The sequence below is a fragment of the Chlamydotis macqueenii genome, chromosome 5, assembly GCF_036417535.1.
Source record: "Chlamydotis macqueenii isolate bChlMac1 chromosome 5, bChlMac1.mat, whole genome shotgun sequence".
Lineage (NCBI taxonomy): Eukaryota > Metazoa > Chordata > Aves > Otidiformes > Otididae > Chlamydotis > Chlamydotis macqueenii.
The window spans coordinates 13,245,780-13,271,169 of record NC_141560.1 but is presented as its reverse complement, the minus strand read 5'-3'; the positions used below and the strand labels follow the sequence as shown (position 1 = coordinate 13,271,169).

Here is a 25,390-nt window from a genome sequence, read left to right as displayed (position 1 = left end):
TTGTAAGGTGATTTCCTTTGAAAAAACCCTCTAGAGAGCTATTAGTGTGTTCTGTATTCACTGAAAAACTGTTTTATTGCTATTGTATAGGTTCATACATTTTTTTTAAAGGAAAACATAATGTCATATTGAATCAAATATCTTTAAAAGACTGTTACAGCAGCTTTTTAAAACTTGTAAGTCCTCCAGGGAATGCTGGCTAGAGTGTGAAGCTGACATTGTTGATAGAGAAAGAAACAGCACAGTACTTCTTATCAGAGTGATGATGTTTTATAGAACTTTGGAAAAAAAACAGTTTAATTCCTTCCTTCCAACCTGCTGTGATTATGCAAGATTCAGACGGAGAAATGAGTTGTCATAATTATTTAGCAGCATAAATTGAGAGGCAAGCCCCATGAGGACTATGCAACCACTCCTTTTGGGGATGTCCTTTTGTCTTGACTTCTCTCTGTTCAGATTGAAGACCTAACTGAAGCATACTGTTGCTTCCTTCTGGAATGGGCAGCTGGGTTTTTCTCCCATAAAAAGCATTATAAGATAGCAATAGGAGACAGAGTGCAACCCTAAGTCTCACCTGACATAGAGTCAGGATTACTGGGGACTTGTATGTGGGCATAGAAGTACGGAAATTTGCCTGAAATTAACATCAGGCAAAAGAAGACAGAAATGCTTCTACTTAAATATATGGTTAATTCATAAGGAAAAACAGGTTGGGGAAGGAAATGCAAAAATAAATAATGGAAATGTGTTATCAAATAAGTAGCCTGAAGGCAAAACACCACTAAGGAGGAACTACTGAAATGCCTATTCAGAATTATTGAGAAAGTTATGCCAACTTAAAATGAAAAGGTATTTTAAAAGTATAAACAAGGTAAAAAAAGGCCTATTCATAAAAGAAAGAGATCTTTTTTTTTTTTTTCCCAAGGAATGAAAAGGAATAGAAGCATGTCTTGTTTAAAAAAAAAAAAAAGATTTTTTTTGGAACATTTTTTAAACCAGCTCTACCAAAAGATTACAAGTCACTTCTAATTAATAACTTATGTAGATAGAGTTTTAAACAAGCTGTTGCTTTGAAGACATTCTTACCTCTATACTAAATAGTTTAGTTAAATAAATTATCAAATATAAGACTGTGAAGTTCTGAACATTTATCAAAATATTTCAAATCAGTGCTGGGTACTATTAATAACCAAAATCATAGGAGCAAGCTATTTCTAACTAAAGAGAATTCTTAACATCCCTTATCAGAAATGAAAGAATCTAATTCTTGGTGAAATTATGCAAATCATGTTGTCTACAAAAGCTATTAGAAGTGTCAGGTTTTCTGCCATGACTCCAGAATGGAAAAGCTACATCATCCTTTTCCATTAAGAAAATAAAGGCTCATATAATTGTGGCCTCCACGGCATGTGCCCTACTCCCTGATTCCAATATAAACTTTCTCCATGCTTATGACAAAAGCTGTAACTGGACTGTTTTCAAGGCATTTCAGGACTGAGCAGCTCAAGTGCAGTGCCTGTGCTGATAAGATGGGCAGGAAGGTATCTTGCAGTAGGAGTCTGGGTGATCTGAATCTGTCTCCCTGGGCAGACAAGCTTGTGGGTGATGCTGCAAGCTTACTAGGCTACCAAGCTGAACAGCTCATATGTGATGAGATCCCAGGAAAACCACCACCATTTACCTCCTGGGAATCAGTCAAAAATCTACTCCCCTCTTGTCTCCAAGCAGTATTGGTCACATGCATTTCATCCAGTTTTGGTGTATAGCCTGAAGAGTAAGGAAGAGTGGTGACTCCAAGCACATGCAAGTACTTGTCTGTATTTGTTTCATTGCCTAACATGTCAGAAAACACAATGCTCCACAGTCTGGAAGATTAGGCTCCCAAGCCCTACTGCTTTGCCTTTGACTTCATGTCTCAGTAATGAGCAGTTCCACAGTGGCCATAATGTATTATACACTGATAATAATAGCACAAGTATCATTAGACTTTCCCACTTAGAGTATTTGTTATAATCCTCCAATCATATATTTCCAGAAATAAATAAAACTCACTGACAGATAATTTCAGGCTTTTATGCCAGAAGTGCATGCAAAGCTATAACTCTTTTACCACTTGTCTCTTTTTTTTTCCCCGAGTTCTCTTTTTTTGGTTTCTGGCTTTGATATTTTGAGAGGTAAAGTATTAATATAAAACACTATTGTGGCTGTCACTTAAGTTTTAATGTGTTCTGTTAAGTGGAGATTGGTGGAAATGTATCACTGAATAAAGATCATTTATTTGGAATACTGTAATCCCAAAGTGAACACCCAACACCCCATTGCACCACTTGTAAATAAAAATACAGAAAGTATAAAGAGAAGCAGAGCTGTGCAAAGGTCTGCTAGGTTGAGTATTTTTAGAAACACAGAAGACAACTGGAAAAGATTTTAAAGGTGCACCTATCATCTGTGAAAGTAACGGATGACAATGGAAGGCAAGATAATCAAAAGGTAGATTTATTTCTGACAGCAGCAAGTTCTCCTGCACTTTTACTGAAGTTAAGAGTTTCCAGTTAATCCAGACACAGTAATTTAACTGTAAAACCACATTACAGGGGTTTGAGTGCTGTACTTGACATAGAAACATAATATATTTTTAACTTTGAGTATAAAAGGAAAGTGCAAATATAGAAAGTCTGAGACTGAACTAAGTTTGTACTGCATCAGCCTCAGTTCAGAGAGGCTGTAAGTCCTGAGCTGTGGCTGGCAAAACTGGCACCAACTGCTGGAAGACTCAGGATGAACCTTAGACAAGACACTTAAATTTGCTACGTCATTAAGTCATTCCATGTAGATCAATGTTCTAAGGAGTTGACAGTGTACTAAAATTATAGATATAACTGAGAACCCAAATGTTGAAAGGAGCAATGCTTGATGAGGATAAACATGATCAAGCAAGAGCTGTGTTGAATTAGACCTAACGTAAAGATAATCACATGCCTGGACATCAGTGATAGAGTATTTTGTGAATTATTTGGGAGAGTCTAAAAGCACCAAATTATGTACGTCCTTGACACAAGTTCAGCTGAGTGGGTGACACTGCAGCAAAAGACAACTAGGAAGCAAAAAAGCCATTGTTATTTTAAATCTGATATCAGATCACGAGCCTTCGAAGTCCAGAAACATTGTTATCAACACATAAAGTAAAGCCCAAATAGTGGAAGGCAGAGGTAAAGACAGAGGGTTACACATATGGGTACATAAGAAAAAAGGGAAGAGTAAGCTGTGTAGCTGTGCCAGGCATTAAGAAGTATCCTGTATTGTGCTTAAAATATGGTTAGTTCTTTGGTTTATGGAAGAACTGTTATATGGGAGGAAAGGGACAAAGATCCAAAAGAACTGAGAAAGTGTTTGGAGATGAAAGTTAGGCAGCAGAGAAGCTCAAAACTGACGCAGAGAAATGCCAGTACTATCCAACTATCCTGACATTTGCGTGTCTGGGAAAAATCCTAACAATGCAGAGGACAAAAGAAGACCTGGATGGTCTGAGAGTCAAAGGGTGGTTGGAGGAAATAGCTGACAGTGCAATTATTGAAGAGAAAAGGACTTGATTTAATTTTTTGGTTACATGTATCTCAACTGAATTTACATAAGGAGAAAGGAATAATTTCTTTAGGGGGAGAAATGTAGATAGCACACATGGGGTAATACATTCATAGATTTAGATGCCCTTAAAAGACCAATAAAGAAAGTAATACAGATGTTCTTGTGCACATTCAACACCTTTCTTGGAAAATGTTAAGTTATATTTGATATCCAAGAAACCTCCCTAGAAAATAAAACACTTTGTCATTACTAGAGATGATTCCCTGATCTGGAAGAAAAAGAAGGAGTTAAGGTGATAATAGAGTATAGGGGACTTTGGGAAGAACAAGACTTACGAGTCTGCAGTTAAGAATTGCTTACTACTATACAGAGATTTTCCTTTAAACAAACCAATGCAATGTAGAAGCTAGTCACTCCTTAGTTTCTTCTTCCTGTCATCTGAGAGGGATGTACACATGCTTTGGAAAATTCTGTTATGACTATGTGGTTCATAAGCTAAACTAAGTGTGAAATAACAAAAAGGTATTAGTGTCACAATTCACTGTCAACCTGTCTGCTCTGGTAAAAAAAAAAAAACAAAAAAAAAAAAACGGTGTACAGAGGTTTATGGAAACAGGTAATTCTTTGGGCGAACGCGAGTCTAATTTCGTTGCTGACAGAAGGACCTGGAAGTGACAGTCATGCAAAACTGCCCAGTGAAAAAGGGCTGCTCACTTTTAATAATTTTAGGAAACTAAGTAGTGAAATAAACAGTTGCCCATGTCTTGAGATATTATGACAGTAACCACAAGCCTCAGTTGTCCTTCAGTGCCTCAAGAAAGTTTGTCCCATGCTCCCATCAAACAAAACACCTTCACCTATAAGCAGCTTGCAGCGCTATACCTTTGCCTTGCTGACCAGACTGCACACAGTGTTCTTAAAGTTATTTCCTCCCAGATATAAAGATTATATGATACTTTAGCACTCATTGTAACTTAATTTTCTGTTTTGTAGTTCAGGAAAAGATATATTTTCAATAACAGTCTACATCTTAAAAATGCTTACTAATACCAAAGCAAGGCATAAACACTTAAGAATAGCAAGAACAGAAACGCTCCTAAGCAGCATCAATCAAGTGCTTTGGTTTCATACTGGGTAAATAATACAGGGGTATAGGATTGATCATTCTGTAAGTGAATTCATTCAACTTTCTAAGATTTATTTTTGCAATACATTCATTTTATGTGAGAATCTTGAAACACTACACAAAACTGATTACTTTAAGAGTTATTCTTATTTTATGGCTAGGAGAATTGAGGCAGTGCGAAGATGGGCCCTTACCCAAAGTTACACAATAAACCGGTGGAGGCAATTGTAAGAAAAGCCAGTATTATGCCCTCCCTTGCTTTGACCATCTGAGGAAAGCTTTCATCTGTCTCAGGAGCTTCCATTATAGTCCATATTTAGTAGATGGCTCTCATATGTAATGGTAAGCTTTATAAACATATGTCCAATTTTACCTAAATTTTGCAGCAATGCTTATCTGGAAGATAGTTGTTGGTACGCAAAACAACAATCAATCAGCACTGGACCATCTGTGGTGTTAAACATTGTTCAACAAAAAAGGAAGAATTTAAAAGACTTTTGTAAGCTAGTTCTTCCCGACATATTACAGCAGTGCACGTACACCTTCATAAAATTCCATTATAGCTTGGAGGACACATGTTAATATTTATTATAGCTATTAGGCTTCACAGTTCAGAGAAATACAGGAATCAAGCTATTGATCTGTGGTACTAAAATAACTGAGTTACTAGAAGAGTTACTTGTTTTGTTTTTTATGATAGAAGTCCAATAAGAGTGGAAAATACTTAATTCCTAGTTGTCATGATGTTTAGCTAATTATTATGTTATTAAATAGTGACTCAACCAGAAGGGTTCATTTGTTTCTTCCTTCTCAAAGAACTGGAGAGGTTATGCAATGAGAAAACGAAAGCTGAAACTTTCTTCTCAGCACCCTGCTCTTTGTCACTAACATTTCCCAATACGGGTGAGATTTATTTCCTTCAAGGAAGGAAGGAACACTTAAGATGTGAATCCATACAAGAAAAGCAGGAAACCAACCGCACCTGTCAATACACAATTTATAGAGCTGTAACACTGCTGTGGTAGTATCAGACAGCGACACAATAACCTGTAAAAATGATTCCTGCAAACCTGAGCTCAGAAATGAAGCACTTAGCTATGTTACCCAGCATTTGTTCTGAAGGCTGGGTGTTTGAAGAACAAATCCTCTTTCTTTCCTAGGTTGCATCCTAAAATGTTAGCTCCTACACTCCAAAATGGGTATAAACAAAGTCCAAAAAAGCTGCCAGTGACTTGTAAGGGGAACAGTCTTACTTCTTCCTGTCCTTGCCTGTTTCCAACATAAATAAACAGACAAATAATAATTTGCCAACAGCTTCCCTCCTGCTGTAGGGGAATTTTTCATATTTTATTGGAATAATTAACAGGCTTTTTGTTATTTCTACCACCATATGCTTCTTTCCTGCTCTGTATTTCTAGCCCCTCAATCCAGCTCCCAGTTTTGCAGCCCCAGGAGTGGAAGAGCAGGTTGGTTGGGGAAGGTGGGTAGAGCAAGGGGAGGGTGAGAAAGGGGGTTTTATGCACTTATACCCTAACGCTGGAAGGAGAACTTAGAGCTGTGTAAGGTCTGCTATTTTAGCTATCAATGAAGTAAAAAGCCATTTACTTTTGACTGGGGACTGAGTGGCTCGACAAAAGAGCCAAACTAATTTTGTTTTAATTATTTATTGTGTTCCAGTTCTCATTGCTGTTTCTGTTTTAATTGTATTTTTAATTAACTGCATTGATTGCAATGGACTGTTCACTTCCCTCATGTAACTCCACTGACTGGTTTAGCATCCATTTTGGTTTACTACATCAAAAAAAGAAGCAAGAGGAAACCTCAAAATACTGAAAAATGGAGAAGATGGGCATATCCAAGGCAAATGAAGGGTCTTTTCTGCATTTTACTGCTTTATATGAGCGCCCATGAAGACAATTTTAGTAGTTTTTTGTTAAAAATTTGTTATTCCATTTAAATTCCTTAGGATGAGTAACTCTGGCTTTGTATGGTTTGCAATATGGTGATTTTTTCCTCCTTGTGATAACCTCTCGTGCACTGGGCAATACTTTGTCTTCTACCGATTGGCGGTGCTGGAGTGGCAGGAGGCGAGCGTCTGTCACAGCACTGCCCCCATCCACCCTGTCTTTGCATGCCCCATTGTGGGGCTAGGGACTCCCTGGGTCCCCTGTGGTCCATCAGGGCAGGGTCTAGCAGCCAGGGCCTGTCCCACCACCCAGCCAGCAGCAGGGCTTCCCAGGGGGCACAGGGACAGCCCCAGTCCTGGGTATTTGCCACATCCCTGGGGACAGGCCCAGCTCCATGGACCTGTGGGTGGGCCTAGCTTGATGGGGCCCATGGCCGGGCAGGGCATGGCTGTGGGAAGCTCAGACTGGGGAGGGACTGATGGCCCTGGGGTGCTGACATGGGGTCCTGGGCTTGGACAGGGTGGGAGACACCTCAGGTAGTCAGGACCATTAAGGCCCACTGGTGCCCTCCGGCCCCTGACTGTTCGCCAGTGGCTGTTGCTGTTTTCTTTTATCTGCCTGGCTTAGAGGCAGTCCTAGTTTTCTTGTTGCAAGACTATGATTCAGCTCTGAGTCTCCAGAAATAGGACGTGTCTGGTACTTTCTGTGAGCTCGCAGCACCGCACAGCACAGCAAGCGGCGCGAAGGTCTTGCCGGCTGCTGTAGAGAGAAGTGGTTGTGAACCACTTTTTGAATCCTCAATAGCTGCTCATTTTAATCATGTTCACACAGCAGGTTTTTGTTACTACAGTTATCTAGGGAATAGCTGTTCTTTGGGGGAAATGTCTCTTTATTTTCAAGAGAACAAGTGTTGCTGTATGAACAGGCCTAGTATTTATTCCTCATTCTCTTTTGTTTAAAATGCTGTTGCTATCCAAGCAAGGAGCAGGAGGCAGAGGTTGCCATATCACTAATAATTTTTGCCCAACTAACACCAAATATTAATGCAAACAGCTTATAAACTTGACAGATAACAGATGTGCATTTGAATAATTATAGTTTATCTTTGCAGGTGTTGAATTTACTGTCAGAAATGGAGAGCTGTTTGCCAACAGTGTCATAACAGAAGGCTTTGCAGCCTACAGTCTACGAGCTAACTGTCCAGCAATAGGTATTCCAATGCTGTTGTATCCAGCTTGCTTGAGTTTTTACAACATTAAGCTCCAAACAAGTTCTGGAATATCCTTTTGGTAGTGAAAAAGGAAATTAATTTAGCTGTCGTTACAGTGGAGATTTGATGGGAGGCACAGTGGGATGTTTAAACAACTTCTGTCTGTTCTAGGTACTGAATAGGTTTTCTACAACAGAGAAAAAAAAAAGACTTAAAAGCTTTTCCACCAAGGCTGATTTTCAGAAATGGGAAAGCTTCCTTTAAACTTATTAAGTGCCTGCTTGTTCTTGGGAAGTCAGCATTTTGGGAATTTCACAAGCATCCTCTCAAGAGTAATACTCTGGGGTATAAATGCACTACTGTAGTTCCAAATCAGACAAAGGAGCAGAATGGCGTGTTTTATGTATCTCTGTAGATAGATAGCAATGATATCTCAAAGGAAATGCATCTGCCTGCTAATAACATTGGTCCCCCTGAGACCGCACTCACAAATGAATATTATGAACTACCCTCTCAATAAGATTTTCCAGTCAGTTTTGCACCTACCTTTTAATATTTTTCCTCATATTTTTCTGGCTTTCTTATGAGAATATCATGGGAAACTGTTTTAAAGCCAAGATTTATGGCATCTGCTGCTTCTTTCTTATCCACAAGATGTATTTTCCTGTCATCTAAAACTCCTGGCACTGAAGAGTTTCATCTGAGAAGGTCAAATTTAAGCCCCTTTGCAAAGAGGAAGTAGTTGAAACAAACGTCTGAGCTAGTCTGTGAAAATGCCATTTTTTAGAACTTTATGAGAAAATATGTATTTTATAAATATAAAACCACTTCCCAAATAGGGTCCTGCTTCTCCTTATCAGACCTGAGGTCAATGCCAGCAGTTCCTGATATTCTGAGACATGAGTCATGGTGTTGGGGCCTTCATTTCTGAGGCCCACATTTATTATAAAACCCTCAAATCCATCCTGTAACTCATAAAAGTTTCTGCTCTTGAAATTTGTCAGTTTCAAAGTTTTAATGCCACAGTTTCTGATGTAAGACTAAAACCCACAGAGCACCAAGACCTACAGAGAAAACAGAGTAGTTCAAGTGTGGCTTTGGTAGAGTAATGTAATACCGATTCCCTCTTTTCTGTCCCCAAAATGCATGCTGTGCTAGTTTCATATTAAGAAGTGAACTTTTATTTTACTCAGGTTAGACATTAGAGCACGGTGGGGAGGGGAGCAAGGTTACATCTGTGTTTCTATTAATTGCATGCAGTACGTCAGTGGGCAGAATTTTAATAGAACCAAAAACCTTGGAATGAGTGGACAAAAATATCAGTCAATCAAAAGTGAAAACCATATCAGAGCAACCTCTTGCTCTGGGCAGTGCCTTGGACTTGACTCTTCTCTTGGTAGAGTTCATAAACTTTCACTATGTTCACCAGACAAAATACTTGTGTTAATTATTGCATATGTCTGTGGAAGAGAGTCACTGCATGCTGAGGTCTTCTGCTTCTGTAATATACCAAAGCTGTGCTATGGCAGGGCAAAAACCCTTCCATTTCATAAACATGACAAACACAGGCTGCTGACTGAAGGAAGAAATGAAAAATCGGTTGAAACACCTTTAAAATCTTTTACCATAAATTACACAGAAAGGTTTTTAGACCAAACTTGGGCCAGAGAAGAAAGATCTATTGGTCTTTTCTACCTCTTGCTCTTTTTCTTTCCCTTGTCTGGCTCTGCAATTTTTAGGCATCTCTGCCGATGGTAATTGTTATAAGCGTGTTGTAGCTTCCATTACTCAGAAAGTACCATTTCTTTCTAAAGGCACCCAAAGATAGAGACTGCAATTGAGAAGTGATTTTCAAACTCAGAGGAAGGAGAAAAGCCATGTTAACAAAAACCACTGGAAAAGAAACACTAAACATTTCTGATTGCCAGTGTGGCTTTCCTGTGGCTGGTGCCAAGAGATATCGCAATCAATGTGAACTGTATGCACTCAGCATTTTTCTCTGGCTTAGTAGGTGCACCTCTGAAGGCAAATAGTAGATTTGGCTGGAAAATCGTATTGTGTTCTAGTTGGAGCCCTGAGTCTTGTGCAGAGATTCACCATTATAATAATGCCTGTTCCTTTATGCAAACATCTCCCTCCTGGCTCACTTGCTGCTCTCCTTCTTCTCTGAAAATGAGGGGGAGTGGGGGACATGGAAGGGGGACAACCCAAGTACAAACCCTAACTTCCAAAAATTGCAGGCTTTACGGTGAGATACTTAATTTCATTGAAAAGACATTCTTTTTTATTGCCAAGCAGCTCAGACTGTCTTTATTTTATCCTGTCTTGAATAAATAGCTTACTCTTTTGAGTAGAGACATATAGATGTCTATGCTCTGTAAAGAAGATTTTGATCTAATTTGTATTTGATGAGCTGAGAAGCTGTAAATGACCATATGCGTCATCTTGGGAACATTGTAGCTTTATGCACTGTGTTCGACTAGACGAAGGATCCATTAGTGACCCAACGGAGGTGTTTTAGAGCAGGCAAGGAGAAGTCTCTAAACACCATCTGCTCATGCTGTTGCTTGTAAAACGATGTCACATCTGCTGCTCTAAAAACATTATGCTGATCTCTCCTACAGTACATGGCTGCTGCACTCCTCTTAGCAGTGAAAAAAAGAAGCCAATGCTGCATTATTGGGACAAGAGGTGTTAAGTTAACTATAGATGAAATTGCACATGGCCTTTTTGGCTTCCCATATCTTGTGACTGTGTCATAAATGTCACAAACAAAATGAAGGAGAGGATTCAGCACTCTATATTTAACTGGACTAACTAACTTGGACTGTTAGTCTTTGCTGAGCTCCATCTTGCCCCAGCTTGGCTGCTGCTGGTACAACTAATACTACTAGATGATTCAAATCTAACATGGCTAGAGAAATTGAGGAGGTATTTAAGATAGCTTGATCAGTGGAAAATGAGGTTTGTCTTTGATTTCAGATGGAGTGAGGTTAGAAAGCACTACCATTTCTTTTGGCCATCAGATTTTATAGCTTAGAGTATTTGGCTGCCTGACACCTATGAGATGTTATAAAGCTAATTTACCTACCCTGGAAGATCCAAGTGTACACATCTGCATACATTTGCAATACTACACATTACTACTGCACCCAGACTGACAGTTTCATAATAGTGGTGTATAGAGTTAGAAAAACAGTCAGTGTTGACAGCAGAAGAAGAGAGGTTATAATGATGAAATAGGAATTCTTGGAAATACAGAGGAATTGCAGTGAGGAAAGGTGGCCATGTGACATTTTCCATTGCCATGTGAGACTCATATGAGGCCTTAATTATATGATCTGTCCTGTGCATGTCATGTGCTAAAGAATTGAAGCATCTGATATAGTTCTTTTTCTTGCCTTCCTCTGGTAACCTTGAGTTACCAGACCTGTGGATCAGAGCTTCATTATTTCTGCTATTGAGGGTATTTCTACATTGTCCTGCCTGCCTGAAAGAGCAGGTACAGACCAGAAAATAGGACACTGGAAGGCTTTTGAGGCTTATGTTCTGCTGCTGGCTTGATCACTGACCTGGGCAAATAATTTCATCTCTCTGCGCTTCTGGTGCCATCTTGTACTATTTATCTTTCACTGTATTGCATGCATGAGTCATTGAAATAATAGATACTTTCCATTATGATGTATTTGAGCCCTGATCTTAGTTGTAAACATCACTGTACTGTAAATGGAAATTAAAGATTTGGTATTCATCCAAGAACAAAGCAATTGCCTTTTTTTTTTTACAGTGTGGTAGCAGGCTGGAATGGCTGAAAGAGGACTGAAAGCCTTCTGGTATAAAAGAGCTTTGACCTACAGCAACAAAAATCATCATCCTGCCTGCTCTTTCAGTGAGATTCTGTTAGAACTTGAGTGCCCTAGAAACTGACTTTCTTTAGAAATGGAAGATTTGTTGCATTTTCTACTGCTATGGTATTCTACCACAGCCTTTGCAGAACAGTCTTACTCTACCTTAGGTTCCTTCATGACTGGGAAGTTCAGGTATGTGAGTCCATAATTTCTAAAGATGCCTCTGCACCTTCAGAGAGCCATCCTCATGCTAAGGCATTCTTCTTGCAGGAGAACCTGTAATGAACAACAGGAATGGCCTGTTGTGACAGGACGAGGGGTAATGGTTTCAAAATAGAGGGAGGTACATTTAGATTAGATATTAGGAAGAAATTTTTCACAATGAGGATGGTGAAACACTGGAACAGGTTGCCCAGAGAGGTGGTGGATGCCCCATCCCTGAAAACATTCAAGGCCAGGTTGGATGGGGCTCTGAGCAACCTGATCTCGTTTGAGATGTCCCTGCTCACTGCAGGGGGATTGCACTAGATGGCCTTTAAAGGTCCCTTCCAACCCTAACGATTTTATGATTCTATGAATCTTCATGCACAACAAATAGCAGAAAGAGTAGAAATTAGTATCACTTTCCTTGTTTGTGTTAATGTCTGTGACACTTTATTTCAGTAGGCTACCTATAGGGCTCCTTAAGAATTAAACCTATCCGCATTTCTCTCTGTGATCTGTCCTTTGATAGATTCTGACAAGCATATCTTCCCAGTTCTGTAAAACTTTTAATTCTGTACAAGCCATTTCAGACTTTTCCTACGTTTTTCAGCCTACTGAACTAGTCATTTCATTTCGACCTGGAAGTATGATGTAGTCTCCTTTACATTGCTGTGGATTTTGAGGCTTGCTTTCATCTAATTAAATAATTTTGCTTTCCTGCTTACTTATCCAGTGACTACAAATTTAGATCAATACATAAAAATGAGAAATAATTTCATCCTGCCGGCCAGGTTTCTGAAGTATGTAGACCACAGCAATGTCATGTCCATCATATTTTGTAATTGCTTTCTACCTATCAGAATTCCCTTTAACTTCAGTCGCTAAATGGAGCGTCCTTTTTGATCCTGCTAGCTGTTTGGAAATTCCTCTGTATAGATCTCCAGTGAAAGTGGTTTATTTGTGAGATTTCATTTCAGTGGAGCTGTTTGCAAACGAATAAATACTTGCTGCAGAAATGTCCCTGAACATTTTGACAAGTTTTCAGAAGTCTGGAAGTTGAAAATCACTTCAGTGGGTCTGGATCCAATATGGACACGTCAAATGTAGTGCAGACACAGTTGTGGACACCTCAGAAGTCTTCAGAAAACGCAAGAGACAGAAGGCAATGTCACAGCATTCCTCTTCTTAGTCACTTGTTTGGTTTTTTTTTTATTACGTGCAGCTTTCTTAACCTCAAACTTTCAAGCATGTTCTTTCATGCTCTTCAGGATGTGTGCTGTTATACCTCTGCTATCCTGTTTTTATGGCTAAGTCAGTGTAACCAGATCCATTTCTTTCTCTTGAAGATTATCTTCTGCATATGAATAATAACTTGGCAACTAAAACATGAAGTAGTTTTAGGCAGTGTTCTATATACGTATTCAAATGAGCATTACATAACCAAGTACTTTAAAAATATCTTTACAATAATGGCACCCAAGACTGTCTGTACAGTTATCCTTTTGCTTCTTACTAGGCATGCTTCAGGTGAGGACTTGCACTAAATAAATTGTATTGAAGTAAAAATTTTTGCATGTAGGAGACATGAATCTGTAGATGTGGCTGGCTGAACGTATTTTGCTTTTGCCTTTGCTCTGCCACTCCTTTGTTTTCTCATGTTGAGCTCTGCAGTCTGAGGCACTGTTAGTTGAGGTAAAATGCTTGGTAACGACTGCATTTAATTTAAATGACTAGATTTAGAGCAGGCTGGTGCTTAAATTGGAGTAGACTGATGCCTACATTAACTGAGTGGAATTACAGAGCACTCGGGAGTGTTTAGTCAGTTTGTACACGATCGCTTGGATGTTCCAATCTGTACAGTATGAGCAAGTCCACTGGAAAAGATGCTCTGACAGATGGCTAATTGAAATGTGAAAAAAAGCGTATCCTGCCATGGGCTCAGGCTGAAGCCTCCTGACCCTTTTGCAGGACATCTCCTATTATGGAGCTGTGACACAACACAGTGTGCAAATGCTCTCTATGTTTCATTATCTTTCACCTCTTCTCTCCTCCCTCCAGCCATCTTTGATAGGTAATAATTAAAACATCCAAGGACATCCTATAAAATCCTAAGCTTAGTTTGCTGAAGATTGCATGAAATTCTCAAGACTCGGATGTTCTCCCACTTGCTGTAGTTCTCTGTGAAAACAGAAAACCTTTTGTTTCTTTGTTTTTAAATTTTAATAGACTTTTAAAAGAATAATACAGTTGTAGCAGCTCCCATTGTAGCAACATCTGTGTACATGTCTATACTCTTAAGCAACAGTACCTAGACCTTTTTTGTTTTATCAGGATTACAACTACTGCTCTGGAGACGTAATAGCATAACGTATCAGTTCAAGTTTTGGCAGCTCAGGATTTCTGACAATGCCACGCGAAGAACAACAATTTCCCTTTGCCTCCCTCCATAGGTGTAAATACCGGTTCCTCAATCTAACAAAGAATCTCATAAAAAAAAATTAAAAACATAAATATTTTTGTTGAGACCATAGAAGAAAGATTCAGCCTTTTTTTTCCTTTCTTTTTCAATCCTTAAGGTTTGTTTTTTTTTTTTTTCAGAAATATCAGGAAATAAGTTATCAATCTAGATGTATTAACTCCAGACACACAAACCTTAGCAACATTTTCAGGATGTCAGATCTCTTGCTGGTACTTAAACACACCAACTGAGCATGCCTGTTTAGTATAGAGCTACCTGACCAAGTTCTAAGCTAGTGAACTTGACTACCTGAGTAGTCTGTCACTGTATCCTCTCCACCCTTTTCTGAGGGTGCCTTGACTGCTGATGTTGAACTGACCTGGTTTTATATATGCTTCATGGCAGTGCAGGAATACCTTTCTTGTTTGATCTCATAAAGTCTTTCTTTAAGACACCAAACTAAAAGGACTAGGGAGTTGTATCCCATCTTTCTTCCTCCCATTCCTCCTAGACCTGGTTTCTTCAGCTACTAAAAATAAACCCTCCACTTTTGTTCCACCCCGGAGAGAAGTTTGTGTACACAATAAAAGCACACCCAAGAAGACAGAAACACTTTTCAAGTAGTCACGTTAGTGCACAAGTACTTATCACATATCACCCAAAGAAGTTATTTGAGAGAGAGCTCACCATGCTTGTACTTCTAGGCAGAGATGCAGATTTTGTGGCTGGCATTTCTTTGCTTTGAGAAATCATAATTTCTACAGGTAAGCCAGATCTTGTTCTGCATGAGGCACCGTTATCAAGTGACCTGAGAGAAGGACTTGTATCCAGGGACAAGGATTTCTCTAATTTGCGTGTTCGTGATCCAGCCACAATGTCGTCACTTCTCCAGCTCTCTAAGTCTACTTCTTCAAGGGTTTTCCCATCTAGAATGTTCTCTTTCCAGCTTTCAGGAGACTTTCTCTTAATATGCAAGTCATCTAGGCTTCTCACACTGGATGGAAAGGTATTTTTGAGTTTAGCAGCTCGGTATGCCCTCAGGCTCATGGGATCAAGCACTCTGAAAGTAACTTCATTAATAAATTGAGAGAATTTCAGTTTAGCTTCTATTTTTTCTTCCACAACAGACAATGAACTTGATGATCCTTGACTCACTAAGCTCAAATCAGATGCAGAGGAACTGCTTTTCTTGTGAGTCTTCTTCTGCTTCTGGAGCTTTTGGCTTGTGTTTCCCACTTCTGCTGGGTATAGAGAAGAGTGTTCCAGTCCATGGGTTTTTTCGCCCCCTTTCTGACAGTGCTTTGATCGATGGGGTCGATAGCCTTCATCCTTATTTTTGCTTTTAACAAAGCTTTTAGCTTCTGACCTTGCACTACCCTGTAACTCAAAGCTGTCCTCACTGGAGCTGCAGCGTTTTGAGTAACTGTTCATTGTTGAATCTCCAGAGAGTTTCCTGTCCACATGAGTTCCTACTTCTGGTACACATGCAGCGGAGGATGCACTGCATGCTCTTTCTTCAGTCACCCTGCCAACACCCTCTTGCTTCGCTGGTCTTCCAGGCACAGCACCCTCAGGCTTAACAGGGGAAACGGAGCCCTTCGACAGTGATTCCATTTATTTTTGTGTCTGTTTGTCAGCTGGCATCAGTGAAAGTGGCATCCTCATAAATCCTCTTCTATCTTGAGACATGACTTTGAAAGGCGTAACAGTCCAACCACCACATTTTATCCCATTGCATCCCAAATTATGTATATGTTTCATAATTAGATCAATAGCACATTCTCATCTTTTTAATTAGCCATAGTAATGAACAGAATCTATAGGACATGCAAATTTTCCAGGGTATTGAGTGCTTAGTGGATGAGTATGGGCTTTCATTGATCCAAAGCAGCGTATAATATATTTCTGTCTGTTGAACTGGAAACCAAACTACCATGATGTAGATCAATTCTCACTAAGTAAAGTCTGGGGTGGTTCTCTTTCAGGGCTTTTTAAAATCCAATAGTAGAGAAGGTCACGCTATATTGTCCTAACGCTACTAGTGTTTGCTCTTCTATTAGAAAGCTTAGTGACAGATCTGCTAGACCCAGAAAGGCAGAAAGAGAATGTGATTCCCGCTTTCTACCTGCTTGTTCTTGCCATAGTTTTAGTTCTAAAATAATTTTTAAAGATTTTAATCCAAAGTGAGGTGCAATATTTCAGCATTGTAAATGAATCTGAAGTAGTAATGATGGGTTCTTCCAGTGCCTTGCAAGTGAAGCTCTTCTCATTCTTTGCTGTCTTTATAGATAGGCAAGTCTGAATTGTGAAGTTCAGAATTTCTATTTTTGCTTTATATATGTGGGAACCTAAAGGCTAGTTTAAGTGAGGTTAAGGGCTAAAGTATGACTTTATAATCAGCATGAAGGTTTGGAGTGTCTTGATGATGTGCTGCCACAGGCACTGACCAGAGAATGAACTGACTGATAAATTCAAAAGGGCTTTTTTGCATCTCCTTACTTTGGCATAAGGGTGAAAGCAAGTCATTTAACCCTTCTTGTGTGATGGGAAACAGCCTCTACTTACATCACTATCATTGCCACCACCATGGCTTTCTGACTGATGAAATACAGAAGATGGGGAAAAAAAGAGAGAAGTGAATCACAAGCAGAAACCTGAGTGACCTCCCTTTAAACACTGGAGCAGGGTGACATAGACAGAGGATCCCTGGAAGGGATTGAGGAGTAGGAGAGGGTGGCAAGGAAGGGGAAAAAAGTCAGTGAAGTGCACATTTAAAAGTATCATACATAGCTAACAGGTCAGTGGCAGCTTGGGTTGAAATGTAGTTCTGTGAGCTTTGAAACGGACATTGTATTTAGGTCCTTCATTAGAAGTCAGTTTGCCCACTGCACAGTTTACTGTCTCCACTTTGGTAATTCCAGGACTCATTTAAATCATAGTTCATAAAAACTGCTGAAGTGTAGCAAATCTTTCAAATTAACATAGTAAGCACATTAATTTTGCAAATAACAGGGGGACAAGAAGATCCTTTTAACACATCAGAAATCAGTTGCTTTCACTGGAATTACTTTCTGACATGCTTCCATATTTTCTATGGGACTGTGCCATTCCATTGCATGTTACAAACGTTATCCTGATCACAGAGACAACATAGCTTAAAATGCATAAATCCTGTTCACATGATCTTGTTTTAGACTAATTTATTCCTCTCTCACTTGGATATGAATGTTAAAGGGCTGGCAAATGCTTTCTATTATCTATTTTCATGACCTTTTCAATGAAGTCAGGGAACAATACAGCACTACTGCTGCTTCTCTTTCTTCAGATTATTTCTGCCTAATTACTTTAGACATATGACATAGACATATCAAATTATTAAGAAAAAAAATTTAAGTCACAGCTGTAAAATGAAAAAGTAAGTCTTCTTACCTGAATGATATCGATCTTATCACATCAATCCCTCTAAGTCTTGAGTGGAATAGTTATTATCAAAGTTTACGGTAACAATAAATATTCAGTGGTCTGTCTTAAATAAATTCACCAAAATATTCTCCAAAGACTACCTGAATCACAGAAATTATTTCCACTAGTCACATGTAAAAATAGACACTGAATATTAATTCAAAATATTCATAAGAATCTAGATGTTTGAGACTTTGAACTATTTTATAATTATTTGATGTTCATGATTTATTTTCAATGTTAAGTGTCTTAAAGTGTTAAAATTATTTTGCTTCATATATCTAAATCTCTTTGAAGACATTGCCGATAAAGAGAATTTCTTGTTCCAGTGCAAGCAGGTATGTCTGTGAATAGCAATGCATTGCTGCAGTAGTCTGGCCTGTACTCTTGAAACAAATACATTCAGAGAGCTCAAATTCTTCTGTTATTTCTTGCTACATGCCTCTGCTAGGTGGATGTTTGCCTGATTTCGAAGTTCTTCTAAAACTGTCATACTAACATTAAAATAATCTTAACAGAAAAACATGCATTAATTTTGCCCTATTTTAGAAACAGCAGGCACAATTCTTGGGATAATATAGTATGCCTGTGCAAATCAATTGAAAACTGTCTGACTTAAGCGACAAGTTTCACTGTAAATAAGATGTTCTTTGTTAGCAGTTCTGCCATTACCTTGTTAGTGAATGCCTGCCTGCCATTACCTTTGGTGAATGCCTGCACTTTCTTCTGTAGCCACCATTAATTGTCCTTAAAAATTAGGAAAGGACTGTCTTTTTCTGTGCATTGACACACAATATTGCATAACGAGACCCTAATCAAGGTGACATCTCTAGGTACTATTAAGAATCATATAGTGATAATTCAAGAGAACCATTTCTAAGGACTCAAGTGGATCCAGTTTGTAATTTTGTGTAGTGAAATGGCTATGTTCTATTCTATTTTATTATTAACATAAGACTATAAATAGAACAATACTGACCCTTTCCTGCTAAACAGACTGAATCTGTAAGATTTAAAACAGAATGATAGCTAAGATCACAGCTTAAATGGGACTTTCATAATGATTCAGTATTTCATTTGACAAGACTGAAGCATTCAGGGACTTGTCTTGTAAACTTGTTACTTAGGAAAGCACATGAAGATTTTTCTGAAGGTTAATTTAGGTTTATTTATACTCTGAGTGTCATTTTACACAGACATTATTAGAAACCTGCATATTTTGTATAAAAATAGAGCATAACAAAGCTATCTGCAAACATGACTTGATGCAATGTAATGTCTCTATAGACCACTGTCTGAAGATTCAAAATGGAAAGCTGAGTTTTGTGGGAATTAAAAAAAATATATATATATTAATTCCCTCCTCCCTTTTAAATAATATCCCTGGTTTTTAAACTTCAGGAGATTTTAATTTTTGTTAATAGTATCAAAAGCAAATGCAAGCTATCTTGTATGTGCTGCAGTAGGTTGTTATGACAACTGGAAGTTTCTTTGTGTAGAGCTCTGGAACATATGATCGTTTATGGGTCAAAGCAGACAACATTCAACAGTTCTAGTACTAAAGAAGTGTGCAAAGTTTTTGTAATCTAAAATATGCCTTTTGATACATTAACAGTAATATATTCAGCAGTTTATCTACATTAAAAATTAAACAAGTCTAAAGGTGTTCCACATTTTGAGATTCATAACAAAATTTTAGATTATTAATGAAAAAAAGTGTAAATCTGATGTTAAACAATATTGGGGTTTATTTTAATTCCAATTAAGATTGGTTCCAGAGCCTTTTGTAGTCAGTGAGTAGACTCCAAGATTTTGGATCAATAATTACACTGGTCTCTGTATTGTTCTTGTTGGAGTAAAGGGTGAGTTTTTCCTTTATAATGGAATCTACTTCCTGTAAGTAATTTTGTTTCTAGTGCTCAGTCAGCCTTTCAGCTGCTCAAACATACTGCCTACACACCAGAGCCAAAACCTAGCAGAGTTGGTAGGCATTGCAATTCATTTCAAAGTTCTCAGTTTGGCCTACAGACGTGTAAGTCCTTCAGCATATAGTCTACTCTCAAAACAGCTATATACCAGCTCTTCCAGTGCCATTCTTGTTCCAGTATACTCTTCCGTCCTGCCTTTAATTAAAATATTCTCAATCATCTTATTTACTACTCTTTGCACTTAATGCAGTTCATTTTGGAGTGTTTTATGGGACATTTCTGTTTACAATTAAGTATATCCCTTTAAACAATACAGAAGCTGCTCTCTAGGTTTCTTTTAGCAGATGGGTTTTTTTTCCCTTTTTCTATAATTGTTGACGAATACTAATTTGCTTTTAATACAAGGTTGTCTAGCCCAGTTTCTTCAGCAACACAATGTTGGCTTAAAGTCTTGTCAGCATTATTTTATTTAGTTATTCTCCAGAAAGTGTATCACATTTTCAAATTAATAGGAATAATGATTTAGGAATAATCATTTCTAGGATGCTAGGTGTCACACAGCAAAAATTCAATTTCACTAAATATTACCTTCACCATCTTTTTTTTTTTTTCTTTTTAGAACAAATCATTTCTAATGGACAGGAGATGCAGCCAGCATTGCCTGTAGTCATTTCACCTCACTAAATTCTGCCCGAAAGCCTTGCAGTTCTAAGGAAAATTCCAGCACACATTTGCTCTAACTCTGCAAGATCCAGCTGTCTTCAGGACCAGTAGAATGAAAGTTCAGTTTCTTTATTTTAATGAGCGACTGTTAATGGGAATGAGTTAAAAATCTTCAAGTGAGTTTTTCCTTTCTCTATCAATTGTTGGTAGCTCTGTATCATGTAATGACAAATAGAAAATTAGACCACTGTTGCTACCATTAAATCAGTCTGGATTCCTAACAAATTATAGGTTTTATTGGGATGAAAAGGATATGAAAAGGTACCGTGGTGTATTACAGACCAGAGACATTTAAGAAACTCATGCTTCTGTGCTGGAATCTGCATGGCAGACAGTGCCTGCCTCCAACCTTGAACCTAAATCTAAAGATCTAAAGAATCTAAATTCCTCTAAATTCTCATTAATCTACCTCTCCATCATGATGAGGAAAACATTTATCTGTCTTACAACTACAGTGACCAAACAAAATACAACAAATTGCTGTGCCATCTTTCTTGCTAACAGTCACAAACCAGATTCATTTAATTTATAGCTGTATACTAGACAGAGCAGTGCTAAGCATGTGAGAAGTGTTGAGCATTAGAGAAGAGCTGTTTCTTAGTATAAATCCTGCACCACCCTGAAAGCACTGTTCTCTGACAAATGCTACAGCTGCAGTAAAATTAGAGCCAGCCATCAACATGCAAGCTATGTTTATAGCTTTAAAAATGAATTAAAAATTAAGGAAGAGAAAAACCTAAGCACAAAATGTTTTAATATACCAGTTTTAAAATTCTTTTTATGGCAGTACAACAGAAGAAAAGAGTCTTTACATTTGACACAGGTCTTTACTGCATTCAGTACCATACTGTCAGAGCACCATCCACTACCATTCAAGCAGCCAAAATGTTACTGGTTGTAAGCTGTTGGCTCTTGTGTTTTCTTCTCCCTAGCAGTAGAAAATTGCACTGTTGACACATGTTCTTGTGTATATTTTTAAAGCTGCTCAAAGAAATGTACCAGGTATTTGTGGTATTAGATAATGACATTTGGTTACCCTTAATTCACAAGGGATTTTTCCCTTTCATTCTCCCATGAAGAGAAATTTTACTCATGCTGAGAAAAGCCAGAGAAATGAAGCTCCAGACTATTATCTTTTTTCAAGGATTTTAAGTGAACTTTTATTTTTCCATAGTTCAGACAATGGACTGCTTTGAAAAGAGGAATACAAAATGACATGGAGGCTGATCTACAATATCGGGATCAGATTTGTGGTGTAGCTAGGCCAAGCTTCAGAGCATATACACTATAGCATTTTCTCCATGTTGGACCTTCTTAGCACTACTACAAGCTTGTGATATCACCTGCCTGAGAGATTGCTGTTCTCATCTAAGAGAAATGGAGTTTCCTAGCTAATGGAAGATAGTAGCATCTGTTAATAACAGTTTCTTTATCAGGTTAGTGTTTAGTGACCAATTGTGGCTGCATACCTTGACTGTGAACGAGTCCTCAAAATGCTTTCTGTCCTCTGCCAACATCATCTTTTTCTTGCTTAGCTTCTGCTTTAGCCAGCTGCTCCATGAGCTCTTCTTCACGCGTTGTACCTTCTTTGTAGCCGTGCTGTGGGATGGGTAGAGCTGTACGTCATCTGCATTACAGTAGCATTTGATTCTCTGTCTCCAGTTCACTTTGTAGTCACTTGGTGAAAAGACAGCAAAATAATTGATCCTTCTGAGAATACACAGATGAGGAGTCTTAGTTTCTTCCACTGCTTCTTGAACATGTATGTTTTCAGAAAAGTGACAAATCATTTGAGTCTATTCTTAAACCTGTCCTTCTTTGAGGTAGGATGGCAGTGTCATGTGGCTTTCCAAATTAGCTACACTGTTTTCCTCATTTTACTCTCCCTGTTCTCTCTTCCTATTTCCCAGCCCCGAAATCCTTTTATTAGTAGTAATATTATTATTTTTCAACAGAGGAGGAAAAGGCATAAGAAAATTTACGATAGGAGGAATTTAAGAGGAAAAGTGAGTGGAAGAATGGAATTAATTTCTCAAGCAAAATCAGACTTGGAATAAAAATACACTTCCTTTTTCTTCAGGTGGAAAGAAAGTATTTCCCGCCCCCTGAATTCTGCTTTATTTTAAAATTCATTATATTTTATACACCAATTTAATTTCTTTTGCTTAAATCCATTCCTAATTTAATGCTGGATGCCACAGTCTGCAAGGCCTTGCTGTCTCTGTTATATGCTGATGCATATAACATCCCTTCTTGATGTGATACCACCTTACTGGTGAATTAAGGCTACCCAAAGTCCTTCCTAGTGATGGTTCCAGGAGTATTGAAGAGAACTTTCAGTACAGAAGCATTTTTCTTGTCTTCCCTTTTACATCTGCAGGAATATGTAATTCTACTAATTAAATGTTAAACAAAGAGGAAAGTTTAAGACTGGGAGGAAAGCCTTCATCAAATGTGTAAACCACAAAGGAATAAGATATTGCTATGATATTCTTTTTTTTTTTTTTCTGCCTGTCCAGTGAGCTTATTCAAATTAGTAAATTCTGTGTTCAACTCAGTTTTCCAAGAGCATATTAAAAAAATCCACAGTTCTTTGTAGTGGGTCAGATCCCTGGGGCTTTGACTTTCATAAGAACAATTAACTTTTACTAGGTTTGTGGGATTTCATTAGGATCATTCTTTTGGAGGATTAGGAAATGACAAAGGATAAGTAAGGAATGAGCCTTTTCATCTAGACAATGCCATCTCCTTGATCATGAAGTCACCATTTTCCCTTGGAAGCTGCACAAATGCAGCCTTCTTCCTCCTCTTCTGCATCCTAGTCTATCTCAGAAATAGTTACTGATGATTGCTTCCTCTCATTGCTGAATAATAATAGCTGTGGAAATGATCAGTTTGTTAATGGTATTACTACTCGCTGATGTTTCCTTTAGTATTGTGGGGATAGTACCATAAGTTTTACTACTTACTGGCCTTGTTACAACTATCCTGTGTTTTCCTGAGATTTTGGGAAACCTGTGGGATGTCACGCTAAACCTCTCTTTTATGGCTTCTAATTTATTAGGCTGTTCAGAGCTGACCCTAGGAAGCTTAGTGTTGCTTGCAAAAGGAAGTCTATATTATTGTTCGTCATAATTGTAACACAGTCATTGTGTTATCTCTGCTTTCATTCTTTATCTCTCCATATGCGTAATCTGCCAAAGACTTTCTATTTCTATTACACAGTAAATAAGGAAATGGTTGTTCCAGTTCCATGCTTCAATACATCCTGGAAAAGTTTGCTTAAAAAAGCTTGCCTGCATAGAAGTCAGTTGTCTTGGCAGTATGCTGTTAGATTTGTTATTATGAATAATTTGAAAATAAATGGGAGAAATAAATGACAATTTCTTGACTTCTGTTTTCATGGGATGTTGAGGGATGAATAACTTGAGCAGGAGGAAAGTATTTATGTAGTTTTCTGTGGAAGTTAACTAAATTATTTGATTTCTTTCAGCATATTTTTCCCTACATAAAAATTATGATACATAATATTAGTTTGAGGTATAGGACACTTCTCTGTTAGAAGTTTCCATGATATTAGCACCAGAACTGCAATGTCTCAGATGCAGCTACAATATAGTTTTGCTGAGTGCTGCAAACCTGCGTGTTTGCAATCAGAGTTGCATGTTGTGGGAATTGGTGCTGAGCAGCTAGAGCTTAAATGAGAAAAAAAAAATGTTTGTTTGCGTGTGGACATGTGTGTGCTTGCATACTGAATGTAAAGGTAGTCCCATGGGTTGCCTGTTCCTAACTCCTTTCTGCTACAGAAGTTGCAATTTAAACGTCAAGCAAAATACTGCTTTTTTTTTTTTCCCCTTCAACTGCCATAGTCCCACCCCATTTCATTACATTAGAGACATGTTCATCAGAGCTGTTTAAATACTCTTGCAGAAAGCATGCAACAGTATGTGCTGTTTATTTTGGCACGTTTATGTCGTTTCTCATATAAGCAATTATTTCATCTATACTCTGTTGGGTTTAAAAATAATTGACTAATACTTTGTATAATTATACAAAGTAATCCATTACAAGTATTTTCCATCAGCATTTAATACAAACCTGAGGTAGGTTTAATGTTTACATATTAGCTTTATCAATAGTATTAATGCCACTATCTGACTTTTTCCTTTCTTGAAGATGGAAATGATTTTGCTAATTTCATACTTAATGGCCAGTAGCATATTCAGAATACATATTCCAGTTCTGATGAGATCAAATAGACATGTTCCATGATGTGTATTATGCAAATAAAAAATACATAACTAATTTTAAAAAAACCCTGTCATGACAGTCAATTATAAATCATTCCATTAGCTTTCTAGCACTGCAGCTTTGGGAATCTTCATCCATATAATTTGCTGTCTTGTACATTAATGTATTAAATATTTCCTTTTTAAGATAGTAATGTCTGCCAAATGAAACAACAGAGCATGTTAATTCATGTTTAAAGCAGGCATTCAGTTGTCATATTGCAGCACTACTAATTCAGTGCTGAAGGCTTCTTTATTACCTGTTATACATTTTAAATGAAAAAAAAAACAAACATGCTGTTAAGAGAAAGCAATACTTACTTGAGAGGAATTCTGCAAGCTCTGCTGTGCTAGTCCACAGACTGAAATGATGGAGCCAGATTTAGAAGTAGCTTATTAGGTGCATGCTGCTTCAACGGTTACAGCTTTTCTTTTTTTTTTAACTGAAAGACAGGATTGTTTTCTTTTAATGAAGCCAGCATAGAATGATATGCTATGCATGTTTCTATGTGAGCATAAACTTGCAGAGCAAAGTCAGGCAATTGCAGAACAACTTACCAGGGGTCATTCGCTATCAAGTTGCCAGTGCTTTTCTATGTAGTCACAAACTTTAACAGCATCAAGGAGGGTCATGGTATGTCACAAATGCA

General features: G+C 38.0%; 1 protein-coding gene across 5 annotated transcripts in view; it reads right to left on the bottom strand.

Annotated features, from left to right (window-relative positions):
- The window catches only part of BEGAIN (brain enriched guanylate kinase associated), a 160,908-nt gene extending 135,729 nt beyond the window's left edge, over positions 1–25,179 (bottom strand). For 2 of the 5 annotated variants that reach the window (XM_086749606.1, XM_086749607.1), the window contains exon 1: positions 15,026–15,952. In XM_086749606.1, the coding sequence (XP_086605732.1) occupies positions 15,026–15,952 (927 nt within the window). Of the gene's footprint in view, positions 1–15,025; positions 15,953–21,920; positions 22,033–25,061 lie in introns of those variants that run through there. The other 3 variants (XM_086749609.1, XM_086749608.1, XM_086749610.1) reach the window with 3 other exon arrangements.
- Positions 25,180–25,390: the final 211 nt, after the last annotated feature.